The 16844-nt window shown below is 42.6% G+C and overlaps 1 protein-coding gene and 1 long non-coding RNA gene across 10 annotated transcripts in view; one reads left to right on the top strand and one right to left on the bottom strand.

Annotated features, from left to right (window-relative positions):
- Positions 1-4481, bottom strand: part of LOC133272882 (uncharacterized) — a 57849-nt gene extending 53368 nt beyond the window's left edge. The window contains exon 1 of one of the 3 annotated variants that reach the window (XR_009744593.1): positions 4345-4481. This is a non-coding gene — a long non-coding RNA (uncharacterized LOC133272882). The remainder of the gene's footprint in view (positions 1-4344) is intronic. The other 2 variants (XR_009744592.1, XR_009744594.1) reach the window with 2 other exon arrangements.
- A 134-nt stretch (positions 4482-4615) lies between these two features.
- ADGRB3 (adhesion G protein-coupled receptor B3) overlaps positions 4616-16844 on the top strand; it is a 469027-nt gene continuing 456798 nt past the window's right edge. For 2 of the 7 annotated variants that reach the window (XM_061460537.1, XM_061460535.1), the window contains exons 1-2: positions 4616-4829; positions 7574-8342. In XM_061460537.1, the coding sequence (XP_061316521.1) occupies positions 7589-8342 (754 nt within the window). In that variant the 5' untranslated portion in view covers positions 4616-4829; positions 7574-7588. The remainder of the gene's footprint in view (positions 4830-7573; positions 8343-16844) is intronic. The other 5 variants (XM_061460541.1, XM_061460536.1, XM_061460539.1 and 2 more) reach the window with 5 other exon arrangements.

Genomic DNA, 16844 nt, shown 5'->3' with positions numbered 1-16844 from the left:
TTAGAATCTGAACTAAGTAGAGAAATGCAATAGTTTTAATGGTTTGTAATGTACTAGGTCAGTAAATGTATACAAGGCGATGAAATTATTTCCAATTTACACCTGCTCCCAACCTGCTAGTCCCTGTTAGACTAACAAAAAAATTCCCTTCTTTTCATATTCAGGTATTTATTTAATTTCACACAGCTGTGATATGCCAGCATCTTCCATTTTATTTCTTCACATCCAACCAAATTAAATAGCATTTCTCTTGAGATGGTCATACCAGCTTGGGATTTAAAATTTGCCCTGACTTACAGCAAGAAAATACTGCTCTAACAGAAATTTGGTGTTATACTTCAGAATCAGTGATGCAGTTACAGGGTCTATGCTTGCCAAAGGGGATTTTGAAGGGCCTGTCTGAGTAAAGCGACATTTGGGGAACAGACCAGTGCCACTTCTATGAAGCTTAAGGTGCTCAGTAAAAATACCATTTAACCCTTACCTGAAAGTTGACTCTAAAACTATGGTTTCCATTATTGTGTATAAGGTGACATATCTAAGTGTCTGCAACTCTGTAGTCAATTAAACATGAGGATAACAATGGAGAATGAAGTATGAAAGTCTTTGCTGAAAAGCCTTTTTATGATTTCTTTTGTTTGTTTAATGTGTGACTTCTGTGTTGAAGACAGATTGTCTTATTTGCACAAAGGAGTGACAACTGCAGGCTACAACAGTGACCTTGACTTGGAAAAAGTCCCTCTAGGGGTGACAGGTGATTGAGTGAGAGAACAGTCCACTCTCCAAAGCCACTTGCTTTAAACTGTGGACTCCCTCTAAAAGTTGTACAAAAAATGTCAGTGAATTGTCATTCCTGTTAAAATTGTGTTGAATTCTGTGCTGTGTTCGCAAAACCCGGCCTGAAATCATCAACCTACTGTGACCAGAAGAACCAAAAATCTCAAAGTGCTGCTGTAGATTGGAAGGGGGAGGGGGAAGGGGGGGGGAAGGGAACCAAACCAACACTTTAACTTATTCCATTCAACATATTAAATCGGGTAACCCTCATTTTTCTCACTAATACAGAAATTACTTAAAAATATTACTCTCCTTCATCTTTCCTAGTTTGGATAAAGCCCAACGTTGACTAAACAATCACATCAAGTATAGAAAGCAGCACTATAAATTTAGCATTCACTATGTTGTGCCTATCCCTACCACACTACTACCAAGCAACATAACACTTCTTTCAGTGCCTTGATACTTTCTTTGTAGTACAGATGGCATCACATGTCCCATGCAGTTCTAAGAACCCTCCCATGAAACAGTGTGGAATTGTATTAATACCTTATTCTTAGGTTTTAACAGAGGTACTTAACAATTTGGATCTACTCAGTATTTCTGAACGATGTGCATAGATTGACTTTACATCTGCCCTTCAGACTGCAGTTTAGCACTAAATTTACACACAAAATAGCACCATCCCAAACACAAATTATCTGTATGACCAATTTAAACAAACATATTGTTACATTTCTATTTATATATATATTGCAGACTTAAGCATATCCTGACTCTAACTCCTAGACTATCAAAATTACAGGTTTTTGTTATCTCAAATGCAGCGGCATGACACATAGCAAACAATTTCTGAAGTTGGCCTCAGTTCAAGTAGAAAGGGACCTAGAAGCGGATCATGGGTATTTGTGTACTTAAAAAATGGTGTAAAGTTATTTCCAGTGATTAAACCTCACATTGTTCAAGTCTAACTGCAAGAAATCCTGACCAGAAATTCGCGGAGTGCTCTCTGCTGCCATCCCATCCCTGTTTCTCAGCTCCCATAGTTAACCTAAGGATGAGTTGTGCAACTTGCATTATTTCCTAATGTTTATAGACAAGGGGCCAAGGAGTCTTCCCTCACCCATTCCCTCCAGCATTGCCATGTTTTCAGAAATTAGAAAAGTGGAAGTTAATCACCGGCTTGGGATAATTAGGAGATTGCTAAAGACAATGTTTTACCATACATTGTATATTGATTAATTTTTATTTCCACTCACAATTAAAGGAGCCACAACTTGCCAAAACCGCTAGCTTCGTTTCCCAAAAGGGAAACAGGCAAATGTGTTCATTCATAACTTTTTTTTTTTCTGCGACTTACCCTCAAGTTCTTCATTTAATATAAAGGGGGTGAAAAAGATATTTAAACTCTGCATTGCATGTACAACTTCTCTTGAAGTATTTCAGGCAAGATGATGATCACCCACAGATAACATCAAGTGTCACCGAATGTGAGAGAATATGATTCTCCCTAAGCCAGTTTTCATTGCATTGTATTTGCTGGGTGTAGATCATCCACATATCTCACATTTTCCTTGGTTTGGATAGATATTTTTTTGGATTATTTTTACAACAGGGACATAAAGTATTTATGTTTATAAAAGCTAGCAGGGATGTGGTTTATAGCTCATACCTATGGAAAACACACTAAAAAGCTACAACCGTACTTTCCTCTACTTTGGTCACAAGTGGTTTGTGACCAGTAATACCTCTGATCAGAATTTGTGCAGCATGTAATTGTTACCATAAAAGCTCTGTATTACTGGAATCCAAACCTTGCAGGGGCTCGGGTGGAGGTGTGGGGCAGAAAACGGTCTGTTTCAAGGACGGGTTGGTTTGGACCTTGTCCAGAAGTTTAAACTTTGGTCTCATCAGCGTGGGTGGGAGGGCGCATTCAAAGCCACGCAGACGTGTTTCACGTGGACTTTGAAAGCGCAGAGGGGCCGTAGCAGGGAGCCGGACCACACAGGCTCGGCAAGGCTTTGTTCTCCTGGCTGAATGGCAGTGGTGGGAGCGCACAGCTTCCAGGCTTCAAGCCGGTGACTGACAGCAGCATTTATTAAAATGTCATCTCCTAATTTTCACGCCGGATATCTGCTGTCGCGTAGACTGACCCGATCTCTCACGCCAGCGGGAAGGGCCAGAGGACAACCCAACCTGCCGTGGGGAGCAGAGGAAGCGCAGCCAGAGGGGAGAGAGAAAACGCAAATCCAGCCCTACCTAGCTGTAACAACATAAAGTAAAAAAGGAAGGGGGGTCGTGGGGGTGGGGGCGACAGGGGGGAGGGGAGTCAGCCTTCCTTGTGGCAAGGCTCTTTACGCCTATCTCCCCAGTCTTTAGTCCCTCACCCACTGCTAACCGTGATACTTCAGCCGCTGTCGCCTCGCTAACTCTGCTCTCAACCGGGCAGCGAGAGCCTCGCGTTCCGGACACACGGTTCCAGACACCGAGTTCCGGGCACGCCGCCTCAGGCATCGGGTCCCCATCCCTCCCGGTGGTGGACCCGGTGGCACTTGCCGTGCAGAGCGGCCGGAATGAATGCAGGAGCTATCTGGGCACAGCCTTATCTCTGTCAGAGAACAAATACAGCGTTAATTACAGCCTCGCGAAGAAAATTGCTATTGTTTCCAGTCAAAGACAGGCGACAGTTTGAAAGCGTTTATTCTCGGAGCCCTGTATCAGTTAATCTCCACCGACCGCGGTGCCGAACTGACAGCTCTTGGGGCTGCGACAGCGGGGCGTTATGCTTTAGGCGAAGGAACAAGAGGAAGGAGATCAAGCGCGGGCTTCCCCCGCCGCTACCCTCCGCCCCGCCATCCCCGTTCGTTTCCCTGGCTCCCTGCCCTGCGCGGGGGCGCAGCCACCCCCAGCGCTGGGAACGGCAGGCAGACACCCCCCTCCAAACACACACACCCCGCACGCCGAAAACAACGTTTGTGAGACGTGCTGGGCGCCGCGCGAGCAGCCGTGACGCGCGAAGCGCTCGGCGGGCACTAACGCCGGAGCCGGGAGGGAAGCGCCCCACGCACACGCGCACTAGCGCGCACGCACACGCGCGGAGCGGGGCGCAGGCGCGCGCAAGCCGCCACCCTCTCTTCTCCCTCCCCCCCCCCCTTTACTCCAGGAGAGCGGGGCGCGCACCATCCCCCGAGCCCGGCGGAGGGGGAGGCGCGCAGGGGGCGTGCGGAGGCGCGCAGAGAGCGCGCACAGGCGCGCACTCACGCAGCGGCACCCGCGGAGGCTCGGCGCGGCCGGCCGGCTGGCGGGCTGGCTCGCACACACAGACACGCGTGCACATACACACACACACACACACACACACACACCACACACACACACATACAAAGGCAGCGGCAGAGCCGCGCTCTCTCTCCCTCCGTACTCCCTACGCGCCCGGCGTTCACACCGCTCCCAGGGATCGGCAGCCGAGGACCCCCCACGCCGCTGTCCGGCCACCGGTGTCTGAAGCGGGAGGAGGAGTGAGGAAAGAAGAATAACTCTATTAGTAACAACAACAACAAAACCCACCAATAAATCTGCACTAGCGCCTTAGTCTTCCTCTCAGACCATCGCCTGGCTGGCATCGCCGCTCATCGCGCTGCTGTGCGGAGACTTTGTTTCAAGTAAAAAAAAAAAACAGAAAAAACCACCAAAAACCCCTTCGCTTGCTCAGCCACTTCCATTTTTCCCCCCGCAGTCTTGCTGGTTTGAGGTGGTTTTTCTTCTTTCCCTTCGTGTGGTTGGATTTGGTGGATCAAGCACCAAAGCTGCTTTTTTTTTTTTTTTTTTTCCTCGGTAGGGTGTGTGTGTGGCGTGCGGGGGTTTTCTCGCCGCATTTTTTATCTTCTGCTCCTGTGCTGATTTTTTTTTTCATCTTGGTTTTGAACCTGAGCCGGGGAAAATGGGAAACGGTGCTTCCGACAGAAGGGGAGTCTCTCCATCACTGTTGTTGGGACGTGTGCCTATGGTGCTAGTGTTTTAGAGAAATAGCCTGACAGCTTTCGGAGTGGAAGGTAAGGGTGCCCGGGGCATTTCCATTTCCAGGGATTACGACCGGACAGCATTTAGTTTGGGATTCCGGGGAGGAAGTGGCGGAGGAGGGGGACAGGCTGTTGCTGAAGGATAGAGACAGCACATACATAATGATCTCCGCATTTACTTCAGCGCTGCAGTTTAAAAGTTAAGAGAAGTGCGTTTCGCGACAGGTCTGCTTCCCTGAGAATAATTTCCAGCGAGACCGAGAAAACCTGAGGTTTGTGCAGGATTGGGGTAATTTTGGAGGGGGGAGTGTGATGATGCCAGGTTAATAGGAAGTTAAAATAAGAGAAGTCAGCGGGTCTTCTGTTGGGGGAAAAAAAAATAAGTGGAGTGATGGCGCCGTCTATGTTCGGCTAAACTACAGTGTCGCCTAGAAAATCAGTTTGGGGAATATCCAAACTAAACGCCCGTTTGCTTTTCAGCAGAAGAGGATTCTCCCCCTTCCCAAATGGGCAACCTTAAGCCTCTTTGGCCGTTTTTTTAACTCTTTCCTCTATGGAAATGAAAAAAAAAACCTTTAAGTGCCTAATCCTTTCAGTTAGCAGACTGCTCTAGTACTTAGCGATACTGCAAACTAACCGAAATGCTGCCGGCACGCTCAATTGAGTGTGTGTGTGCATCTGTGTGATGCACATGGGAAGAGAGAGATTAAGACAATGCTGTGTTTCTGTAGCCTTGCCTGAACAAATGCACAACTGAAATGTGGGCTATTTGATTACGTTTCTTCATAGAAAAGAGCCTAGCACTGCAGACGTCTTTATTTTTTTACTGCAAATATTACACAGGATGGGAAAAAGTCAGAGGCTTTTTTCCTTTTTCGAACAGAGCAGCAAATAAGCTCCCTTTTTGCTTTCCAGATTGTAAAATTAATCCTTTTTCATGGGTGGAATTCCTAATTTAGACACTTATTGTCACATTGGCTCTCAACGCCTACACCATCCTGAATAACACTGCGCAGAACTGCATTGCCTGCAAAGTGCTCCAGCAAAGGGGAAATTGTTTCCAGAATTCCCAGTAAGTTTCTGTTTTTTAAAACCTGAAATGCTGTACCGAGCCTACTTGGAGACGGAGGACCGTGGTGTTCATTGAGACGGACGCTCAGAAAGGAGGAAATCCGACCGTGTGGATAGACCCATGAGCAGCTCTGCTTTTTTTTTCTTTTTTTTTTTAAAAAAAAAAAAACAACACCTCCACCATAAAGAGGGTTAGAGCTGGTGCTGCTTTACCCTCTTCAAGATCCAGAGTTCGAATTATAATCTAGGAGATACGGAAATCTCTTCAAGGGAGCTTAATCCAGTGATTTGCTGTGTGTTACGCAATGGGAGACAGAAGATGCCTTGCTGTTTGGTGAGGAGATGAAAAGCTAGGCAAAGACACACATCAAAACTCAGTAACAGTGCCTCTGTGTGTGTGTCTGCCTCTGCTTACAGAGCAACAGTGGAAGAGACTGCAATCTAGAGAGTTTCGAAATTGGGTTGGCATCACTCCTGTCTGCTTGCATTTAAAAGGAGAAGGTGAAAAGCTTCTCATTTGTAAGAGATAAGCAACTTCTTAAAGGTTAATGCTGAAAACGTTCAATTTGATTTTTTTTTAATAACATTACAGAGTTAAATATAACTAAGATTCACTTTATTAACCTGGGCCACTGTTAAAGAGAATAGAGCATGTGGAGGCTGTGGCAGTTGACAGGAGCAGGAAAACAGCTTTACTTGAAGATACTAGCAGAGAAAATGTAATATGTCTTTCATCATTCAAACACATGTCTAAAATGCAGGAGCTAATCAGACAGTACAAGATATTTGTAATAAGAGGGCAAGTGCAGTTCAATAGGTGCAGAGATCCTACTGTAGCATTGACGGCTATACAGAGATACTGCTTGTAGGTACTAATACAGTGATCCATTTTATACATCCTTAGGAGTTGAAGCACATTGAAATTCATATCCAAAAAAGCTGGCACTTAGTGGTGGTGTCAGACCAGCACTAATTTCATCCATCTTTGTTTCTTTCTCCAGTAGCCTCAAAATTTTAGCAATACGTTAATCTCAGCATTTCTTGCCTGGGTTTTCTTTTCATAGGGACCTCTGTATACCAGGTGGCCAGGGTGAGGGCATGCAGGCATATTGGAGATACCCTCCCATGTGTAGCAAATAATAATTTGTGTGGTTTTAGTTATGGCTGTAATTCTTCACAGCTACTTCACAGATTTGATAGAAAAATAACACATAACAAGAGATGCTACTGGCTTTCTTATTCTGTGTTCTGTACCGGTGTAATTCTGCATGTGCGTATTGTATATGCAGATATATGACTATAGCAGGCTACTTATTTACTTTTTGAATAAATAAATAAATAAAAAGCCCTTTTATCAGTCTGCGGGGTAAGGCGCTTGGGCTTTTACCTGAGCTGAGCCCTTCTGGTCCTCGCCATGATGACAACAGCCTAGACAGGAGAGGGCATTCCTATTAATAATCTAATAGATGTTGGTTTTGTTCAATTTGACTGTAGAGGCCGTGGCTGTTGCGATGGCCACGTGATGGCGCTGCGCTCACGGCAGCGGTCCCGGCCCTCGCCTTATAAAATACAAATTACCTGCCCTTCTTTCTGAAAGGGGCTCGAACTGCAAGCTTGAAAACAGCTGGCTCGAATATTGGAAAGAGTTTGGTTTTCTATGCGTGAAGAATTCTACTTGCATTTTTATTTCATTTCATCTCCTGCAGGCCAAATGACATAGGATGAAGGCTGTTCGTAATTTGCTGATTTATATATTTTCCACCTATCTACTGGTTATGTTTGGATTTAATGCTGCCCAAGACTTCTGGTGTTCCACGCTGGTGAAGGGGGTCATTTATGGATCGTATTCTGTAAGTGAAATGTTTCCTAAAAACTTCACAAACTGCACTTGGACGCTGGAAAATCCAGATCCCACCAAATATAGTATTTACCTAAAATTTTCCAAAAAGGACTTCAGCTGCTCCAACTTTTCCCTCTTGGCTTATCAGTTTGATCATTTTTCCCATGAAAAAATAAAGGATCTTTTAAAAAATAACCATTCTATAATGCAGCTCTGCGATTCCAAGAATGCTTTTGTATTTCTGCAGTATGATAAGAATTTTATTCAGATACGCCGTGTCTATCCTATTGATTTCCCGGGATTACACAAAAAAGAAGATGACCAAAAATCCTTCTTTGAGTTTTTGGTGTTGAACAAGGTGAGCCCAAGCCAGTTTGGGTGCCATGTGTTATGCACTTGGTTGGAGAGCTGCTTGAAATCTGAGAATGGGAGAACCGAGTCCTGTGGGATCATGTATACAAAATGCACCTGCCCTCAGCATTTGGGAGAATGGGGAATAGACGACCAGTCCCTGGTGTTGCTCAACAACGTTGTGCTGCCCCTCAACGAGCAGACGGAGGGTTGCCTGACCCAGGAGCTGCAAACCACTCAGGTCTGCAACCTCACCAGAGAAGCCAAACGGCCACCTAAAGAAGGTAGGTTCTTCCTGGGGGAGGGGGGGGGGTGGGGGTGGTAGTGGTAGTGGTGTGTGTGAGCTAAATCCCACACCAGTGTGTAGGTCCAGCTACCAGCTCTCCTCAATACTCACATCCTTTTGACCTGCTCTCCACTCTAGCTTGCCTATAGATGAGGTGAAAGGGCTGGAGAAGATGCACTTTCCCTCAGGGCATGGAGGGCTGTATTCCCATTTCTAAACTGGCCTAACCTTCAGTATATAGTTCTGCTAAGCACTGTTGAGGCTCCTCGTAAGTAGATCCATCTGTTTTCAGCTCCCACTTACAGTAATGCCCACAGGTGGTGAGACAGGAATCTCTCTCCCCCTCACCACCTTTTTACTGCAACCACCCGACTACAAAATCTTGGCACTTTTTATATGATCCCTTGACTTCGCAAGGAAAATGTTTCCAAAGGCATGTGGGCAATCTAAAAGACAAAGAGATTTACCATGGTGAGGACACCTGGTTCCAAGTGGGCCAAAGCTTAACAAATCTAAAAAAAAATCGAGAAGAAAATGCAGTTCTTCAGAGTAAACTCTGTACCTAAGATGTCTAGAGACGTGAAGCACTGCACAGTCAGGACATGCTGGGAGCTCTAGAAAGGGGCTACAGGCTGCTGCTGCACCCCTTCTCCAGGCAGCCTTGGCTCCAGGAGACAAGGCTCTGACTCTCATGCAGTATTAGTGTGTGGGAGTTGGTGTCTCGGGTCCCAGCAGCTGCTTCATGTCCCCACTGGAAACATGAGGGTTATAGAAGTGTGGGAAGGCAAAGGGTCCAGCAATTAGAATGGCAGCCATCTGCCTAGCCTCTCTGCTTCATGCCTCCTATTTTGGCCTTCTGACATTTTGGGGAGGTCTGGGGGTGATTTTGGGAAGAACACTCGGGATGGGAGGCAGGGTAAGCATAGGCTGAACCTGTGGGTGAAAAGGTCCTTCAGAGCAGCCATGTGGGAATGGGGGAAGGGGGGAGGGGGATGTGCCCGTGCGGCAAGGGATAAATCATCGAGCCCAGGGTGTTGCATTTTAATGCAGGAAATGTTCTCTCTCTCCTTGTTTTCTGCATAGCCACAAAGCTCCCAGTCTGTGGCGAGGCAGTGCCAAGCTCCCAGCCCCCCTAATAGAAGTTGCTTTGTGGAGGAATGTAACATTGACACGTTGTTAGGAGAGGATTTTCTTTAAGGGCAGCCAAGCCCCAGTGCTGTGGGAGAAGAAGAGCTGGACTCGCTCCAGCTGCCGCGGTGCCAGCGGCCGCGGGCAGGGCCGGAGGGAGGGAGGGAGGGAGAGATGAGGGACCCTTTCGATGCCTTGCGGGTCATCGCCTCTCAGCACCCAACAGCTCGGAGCCCAGAAAGCAGGGGTCTGAAATGAGGGGCGCTTCCCCCGCCGTTCCCCTTCCTGAGCGGCCAGTGCAGCGGCGGGAACGGTATTTAACACCGTTCAGAACTAACGAGCGCCCTGAGAGGGGGAGGAGGCAGCTTCTGCCGCGGAGCGCTGGCAGCAGGGCTGGGTCTGTGCGGGAAACCCAAACGTTGCGAGGGTGCGGGGCTAGGAACTTAAGAGGCTCCCCACCTCCGTCGTGTTTGTCATCGGGGGCACGGGGAAGCCGCGGAGCCCGTTATAAAACACAAACGCCGCAGCCCCAGAGGCGCGGAGGAGGCGCAACCGCGGTGCGCTGCCCACTCACTCCCACGGTGGGAGGAAGGCGCATCCTCCATCCTCCCTCCCCGGCCCTGATTTCCATCCTAAGGTGCCACCTTGTCGGTGGGGCTGGGCAGGAGGAGTGCGAGAGCAGAGGGTGCACCGTGCCGCTCTCAAAACCACGCCGAGTCCCAGGGGGATGCGTGTCTCCCAGTTAAAAGCACCTGTTTCTGAAATGTGCTTAGTGGAAAGGACAGAGAAAGCTTAACGGCAAACACTTTCTTTTCATTTTTTTTTCCCTTATATTTTGAAGCACATTTCCAACATATCTTGCTTCCAATTTCAGACATATTTTCATTCTTGCCCCTACTTGTGGGTTTTCCTGGGTATGAGTTTGAGAAATGGCTTTGTTAGAGGGGGTGAAAATGTTTGATAGCTGGAAGGTTTCCTTCACTTGTTTTTCACTGTACTCAGTGTTTTTCTGGTGTTGCTGAGAATTTGGACATTAATATAATTATTTTAATGTTTTATTTAATTATCTTAATGCACTTTGGAATTTGTTCATGAGATTGTTACTGAAAGTTATAATCAGCAAATTAATCCTCATTGTACTTCTCAGTAGTAGTATGCTCTTCATCTTCCACTCACTATTTAAAGCATTTTCCCCCTTTCCTCAGAATGCTAAAAATCTTCAGGAGAGGTATGTTGAGTCTTTGTTTTCTGTAGATATATACAGTCGCACTTATCAAGCACAAGTCAGTGCATTTGTATGTATAAAGCTGGTTTGTGGTTTGGTTGGAGGTTTGACTGAGGGACCAAACTGTAGAATATTCCTGCTGTAAACATAATGTAATTCATCACTTGTGTCAGTAGACATTTAGGCAAGACATGAAAATTTTGTTTTCACAGGCAGCCCATTTCAAGTTAGATCGGCACAGTAAGCAAAAATAAGGTTGACCAATAACTAAGAGAATGGTTTCTTCTTGTCAGAGTTCATAGTGGCAGCTGAGAGTACAGTTTTGTTAGTGTAAGTTGAGTCTGAAGGGGAATGGAGGTTGCCTAACACAGTGAAAGTGCTCCAGACTTGGTAAGATGGTATTCTATGAATTCATGTATTACTGACATTGCCTAGCAATGACTTTCCAAAAGGAACTGCGAAGACCTGACAGCTTTCTGCAGTATTATGCATACCCTTCCATCCTTCAGATTTGCTTTCATGGAGCTTGCATGTATGACGTTCAAAATCTTTTCCTCAAACTACTTTCAGTCACATTTTTGAACCATAATGTAAATAGAGAGCATTCAGATTAAAACTTACTGTTTCTTTTTTGAATCTCTGAAGATTTTTACAGCTTTGAATATGATAAATGGCTTAGGAAAATGGTTGAAAGTCAGTATTTTTCCTTTTTAAAGATGTGTTGCATTTTGCAAAAGATGTGACAAGCATACAATGGTTGATTGTGTTTCTAACAGTGCTGAAGTGTTGAACAATAAAAGGAACTAGGTCAAAAAATGAAGCTTTTTTCTTTTTCTTTTTTTTTCTTTTTTTTTTTTTTTTTTTTAATAGAATGGTTTGGAAATACACGGTTTAGTCAACATTTTTTCCATAGACAGATCATCTGTGGTGTCACTGATTAAAGCAGTATTGAAAATCGCCACATTTTCACTAAGACTCAGTTTCATTGTAGCTTGATACTTTCCCATAGCTTTACGTCTGAGATGCTTAGACTCGATCAAAGCACTAGCAAATAGATCTCAGTGAACACTCTGGAAGGGTCCTGAATTTAAAGACTTGGGGGAATTTGTCTACTTGATCTTCAGTGCTGTGACTGAAGTATCTCACGAAGTTTCTATCGATAAGAGAGGGCTCAGTTCCAGTCCTAGTGGATCTGTAAGGCCTTTGCATGTAGTCAATCCATACAATTTTCTGAACGATGACACTAAGAATGTAAAAATATCTTTTCTTATTGTGACCATTACAAAGCCATAATATTATTGCGGGGTTTTACAATAGTTAGAAACTAAGACAGCTTCCCCCTGTGTTTTACTGTCATATCTGACAGACAATGAAAACAATTTTTTTGGCATCTTACTCACCCAACAGAAACAAAGAAGAGAGGGGGTATTCACATTAATTCAATATTGCATTTGTCATTCCAGCCTCAATCTTACATATCTTGTTCAGCCAGTCTAAAATAACTGTAGTAGGGATTTCTTAATATGCTAGAAATGCAGCATTGGTCAACTTTGTCACAGATTCTAGCAGCTCACTGTCTACTAGCATCTCTGGATTCAGCAACTGATTTTTTTTTTCCTGATTTCAGATCTGAAAACAACAGGGATACCTTAACAGAAGATTTACTGTAATAGATGTCTCTTTAAAACAATTTATGATACATTGTAGAATAACAGTAAAATTTAGGATGCAGAGAGTTTTTTTTAAGCTTTCATGGCATGTGTGCATTTATTTGGATGTCATTCCATGAATGCCCACTTCCTGTTGCACGCATTCAGGATGAGCTTACAGTATTCATCACATACTCAGAGGTCACTAGGTGGCTGAGTAGGCTGGACATCCCTAGTCAGAAAGTCATAGGCACAAATAATATAGCATGGCTCCATCAGAGGATTAAAATTGTTAAATCAGTGCAGAATTTGTCTGAGAAGATAAAAAGTTACAAAATGCCGTCTAACAACCATATACTTCTACAGGGATATTTAATATTTAGTGTGCAGCAACTATTTGAGACTAAATCAAAATTTAAAAAACCCAAAATAAATAAAACTGTTGTCCAGAATATTGAATGAGTATCGTAACATACTTGGAAGTCTCTTAATAGTATTTATATCCTGCTGCTTGCAATGGTTCTTTTATGCATGAGTTCAAAGGGACAAAGGAAGATGAGCACTAATAGAACAGGCTTTTTAATTTTGTGTGAAAGTTGTTTTCCATTATGAGTTATTGCTTTAAAACTTAAAACTGTTATACTAAAATAACCTGTTACCATGCAGGTCATGAGCAGTTATGAGCAGTTTGACCTCAGTGAAAATGTAGAATGTAAAGCAAAATAATTTCTCTTTAAATATTTTTTTTTTTACTTGGATATTGTTCTTCCTAAAATGTTCATGACCAAAACCATAATGGAAACTAACATAAAATCAGCTAGAGATATTGTGTTTCTTCTTTATAGATCTGGTTCCCAGTTTAAGGAAGTTCCTTCAAAATCTCCTATGGACTCCACTGTGCTTCATATAATTCCCCTTCTGACTTACTTTGCCAAAAGAAAACAATCACCCAGAGCATTTAGGTTCTTAGTACATATTTGGGTCACTCTGGACCACTCATAATAGGATGCTATATCAGAGCCATGCTAGTTTGATTTCAGATTCTCTTTTTTTTTTGTTTGAAGTATGCACTATAGAAAAAGCATTAACTATCTTTTAATCAATACGCCCTACCTTTGTTTTCAGGGATTATATGATATTACCAGTAATGATTGTACTTCAGTTTGTGCTGTATTGATCATTTCCACCTGATTTCCTTCAGTAAACTATGAAACTTCTTGTTCTGTTGCAAAATTTAGAAGTTTATGTGCAAGAGTAATCAGCACTTCACGTATGTGTATTGAGTTTGGTGGGATTTGGATCAATCCATCAGTGAATTTTCTGATACTTTCAAATACTTTCTTTGATACCCAGAGAATTTCCTTTTTGCTAGGAAAAGCCTGTATACATGGCCTTGCTCCTAGTAAATATACTTGGTTATATATATAATGTATGTCTGGGTGATTAGCTTCTTGATATCACACAGATTCTATCAGTATTTTTTTAGCACCTCTCACACTAGCAAGATGGAGTATTACTTTGTGGGAAAGGTCAGCCTACTGCATTGAAGTGTTTGCCTTCTGAGACATCACAAATGTACTGTATAGGATCTGAATACGCAATTTTCATAAGCTCATTTCTTGCTTAAATCATTCATGGCTTCTATGAAATATGATGTTGGAAGCTGTGTTATGACAAAAACCATGATTTTGGTTCCCCAAACTGCCGTTTCTGGTTAAAACCTCAATTTATGTGCATTATTGTACATCAGACGTATTTTCTTTAAATACTTCTACTACATTTTGTCTGGGTGGGCAGAGTATACAATGTGTTCATTGTATTTTAGACCTTGCTCTCTTGATTTGATTGTGCTTTTGACAAATGTGGAAGCATTCACAGGTAGAACAGCCATTAACAGAAGTTAATGGTGATTCTGTTTACATAGTGGTATTTCAGTTATTGGGTCTTAGTGACATTACATGTAATTATATTATGACATAGTGCAGGTACTGCATTTCTTATTATTATGCAGTGTTTTATACCTATGTATTTCCATTTTCTACATTTATTTAATACAGCGATTATATGATCTATTACATTCAATATGTTCTTGTGCTCTTTTTAAAGCAATTTATCCTCTTCTGTTCAAATCTATCCATATTGCTATTTTGTTTAGTATTCTATTTGCGAAAGCATGGAAAAATCTGCTTTGTGTGTTGGTATACACAGAGGAATTTTCAGAGGAGACTTTCTCTCTTCTTAGGGAATTACATTTATGAAGTTTATTCAGTTGTGTTTTATCAAAGGATTCCAACTCAAAGTTGTAGTTTTCAAATTGAAGTGTAGCTGTTCATTTATAAATATGCAGTAATTGTAATAAAACAAAGGTCACTGCAGAATTCCACTGAGCGTTATTTGCATTCACTGTTAACAAGAAATATAAAATGCTCTTTAGGATAGAGAAAGTTGTACATAATATGAAGTACAAATTTACAAATGATGCACTACTGAGTTATGAATATTTCAGTTTGAGCCCTAGTTAAATCTCAAGAGGAAGACAGTAAAATTTTTCAAAGTCATTCTCAGTTTTGTTAATTTCTTAGAGAAGTTATAAATAAAGTTTTGTCAAATTAGACATTTTTTCTGATGGACTAGCCACCATCGGGATTAATAAAACAACCTATAATAACAGTGTATGAGACTGGTGTTGTTATTTTACTCTGCAAAGGCCAAATTTTTGTCCATACTGAAGGCAAATTCCCCATGCTATCAATATAATTCATTCTAAATGAAGATTAGATCAGAACCCACAGAAGCGATGTGAAATAATGGTAGCATGTGTTTCTTCTACCAAAAGCAAATAATTTCATAGTTTGCATTAATTAAGATTTTTTTTCTCTGTAGTTTTACTTTTGAAAACATCCTTGACATTTGGTTAAGTAAATCAGATCTTTCGCTTTTAGCTGGTTAGCCTATATCTTTATGTGCTTTGCTTCAGTTTCTCATTTTTGTTCTCTGAAGGGGAAACAAGGCATATGACTACTCAATATTTCTTTTATGGTCCTGAAAATATGTTCAGTCCAAATTTTATTTATACCTTCTTAAAATGGCAACACCACAACAAATACTAGCTTAAATACCATCCATTTTTTTGGTAGCTTTATAGAAAATTGTCAACAATGGGGTGAGCAATGTGTCATATCCTTTTGGGCAGTTTTCACCAGTTTGTTCTCTTTTGTTCTTCATGAGATGTAAGACACTTTGGGAGCTGACTTCAGTCAGGGAATTGAATTTATGCTATTTATTGATTATCAGGAATAATACTGTACATGATTCATGCAAGAACACTTAACAATGAAAGGGTTTTGTAAAATTGAAAGTCTGTAGATATCATGTGCAATATTTCTTTGAATCCTATGATTCACTTTTTCATATACAGTGTTTGCTTCTCTATCTTATGAATATTCCTTTTAGTCCCCTCTGTACTCTCTGTACTGTGTATGTGGATTTTAATTGTCTGCAAAGCTGGGCATTTCAGCTTGAACTATAACAAGTTATATTTTTATCCTTGGAAGTGTTTCGTTTGTTCTGTGGCATTTACTGATATCTGCAGTGATTGGCACACATACAGATGCTCCATACTGGTAGGCTTGAAGGTTGATAGATGTACTTAATACTGACAAAAGACAGCAGGAAAAATGTTCAGCACTGCAGGTGTAATATGGGGACAGAGCCTAGTCCAGCTGGTCCCATCTGCACCCAGCGTCTAGGAAGTCACTGATAATACAGAGAGTATCATACAGCTTCACTCTCCTTGGAAGGGAAGAGGGTGCCAAGGCTGGAATATTGGCCAATCCCAACACCTGATAAAGTATGTATAGGGTCATAGGGCTTTAGCTGATGATGCTATTATTTGGGTTCATAAATACAATAGATAGAGGTTTCACTTCTTGAAGCAGGATTATGATCAGAAGAAAAGTTTGATAGTGTTATCCTGGGAGAATGTAATATACCTAAAAATAATTGGAGCTGGGCCTGGAACCAGTGTTTTCCTGTCTCATAAATGAGTGCTCAAAATATTATATATCCATTCTCTTTAGTCCACAGAATTTTTAATTTATCTACAAAAATTGTGGCAGCTTCAGATTTGGGATATATCAAGAATATTCCTCTTCCTTGACCAGACAGAACATTCTGAGAAGCAGAGACACTGAGTCCACATTGCCTCAGGGGCTGCTGTTATTTACAAGGTGTCCAGGTCTGGGTTGACAGTATATACATGGAAGATTATAAAAGGAGGATGCCATTACAAGAGGAGGAAGCCATCTCTGTCTGCGGTTTATGCAAAGCTTGGTCAGGGAGTTGCAATCCAAAACCCCCTTGGACCTACTAGCAAATAGGCACAAGTGATTCTTAGGAGTTTGCTGCTTATCACAGCTAAGACTGCCCATATCTCTGTGTGCACCTTGTGCATGTTGCTTATGACTCTTAAGACACCAGCAGGTATGGGATGCCCAAG

Source organism: Pezoporus flaviventris, unplaced genomic scaffold, assembly GCF_033815535.1.
Source record: "Pezoporus flaviventris isolate CSIRO_AGI_PZ_B2104156 unplaced genomic scaffold, CSIRO_AGI_Pfla_v1 ptg000031l, whole genome shotgun sequence".
NCBI lineage: Eukaryota > Metazoa > Chordata > Aves > Psittaciformes > Psittacidae > Pezoporus > Pezoporus flaviventris.
This window is presented reverse-complemented; position numbering and strand designations above follow the sequence as displayed.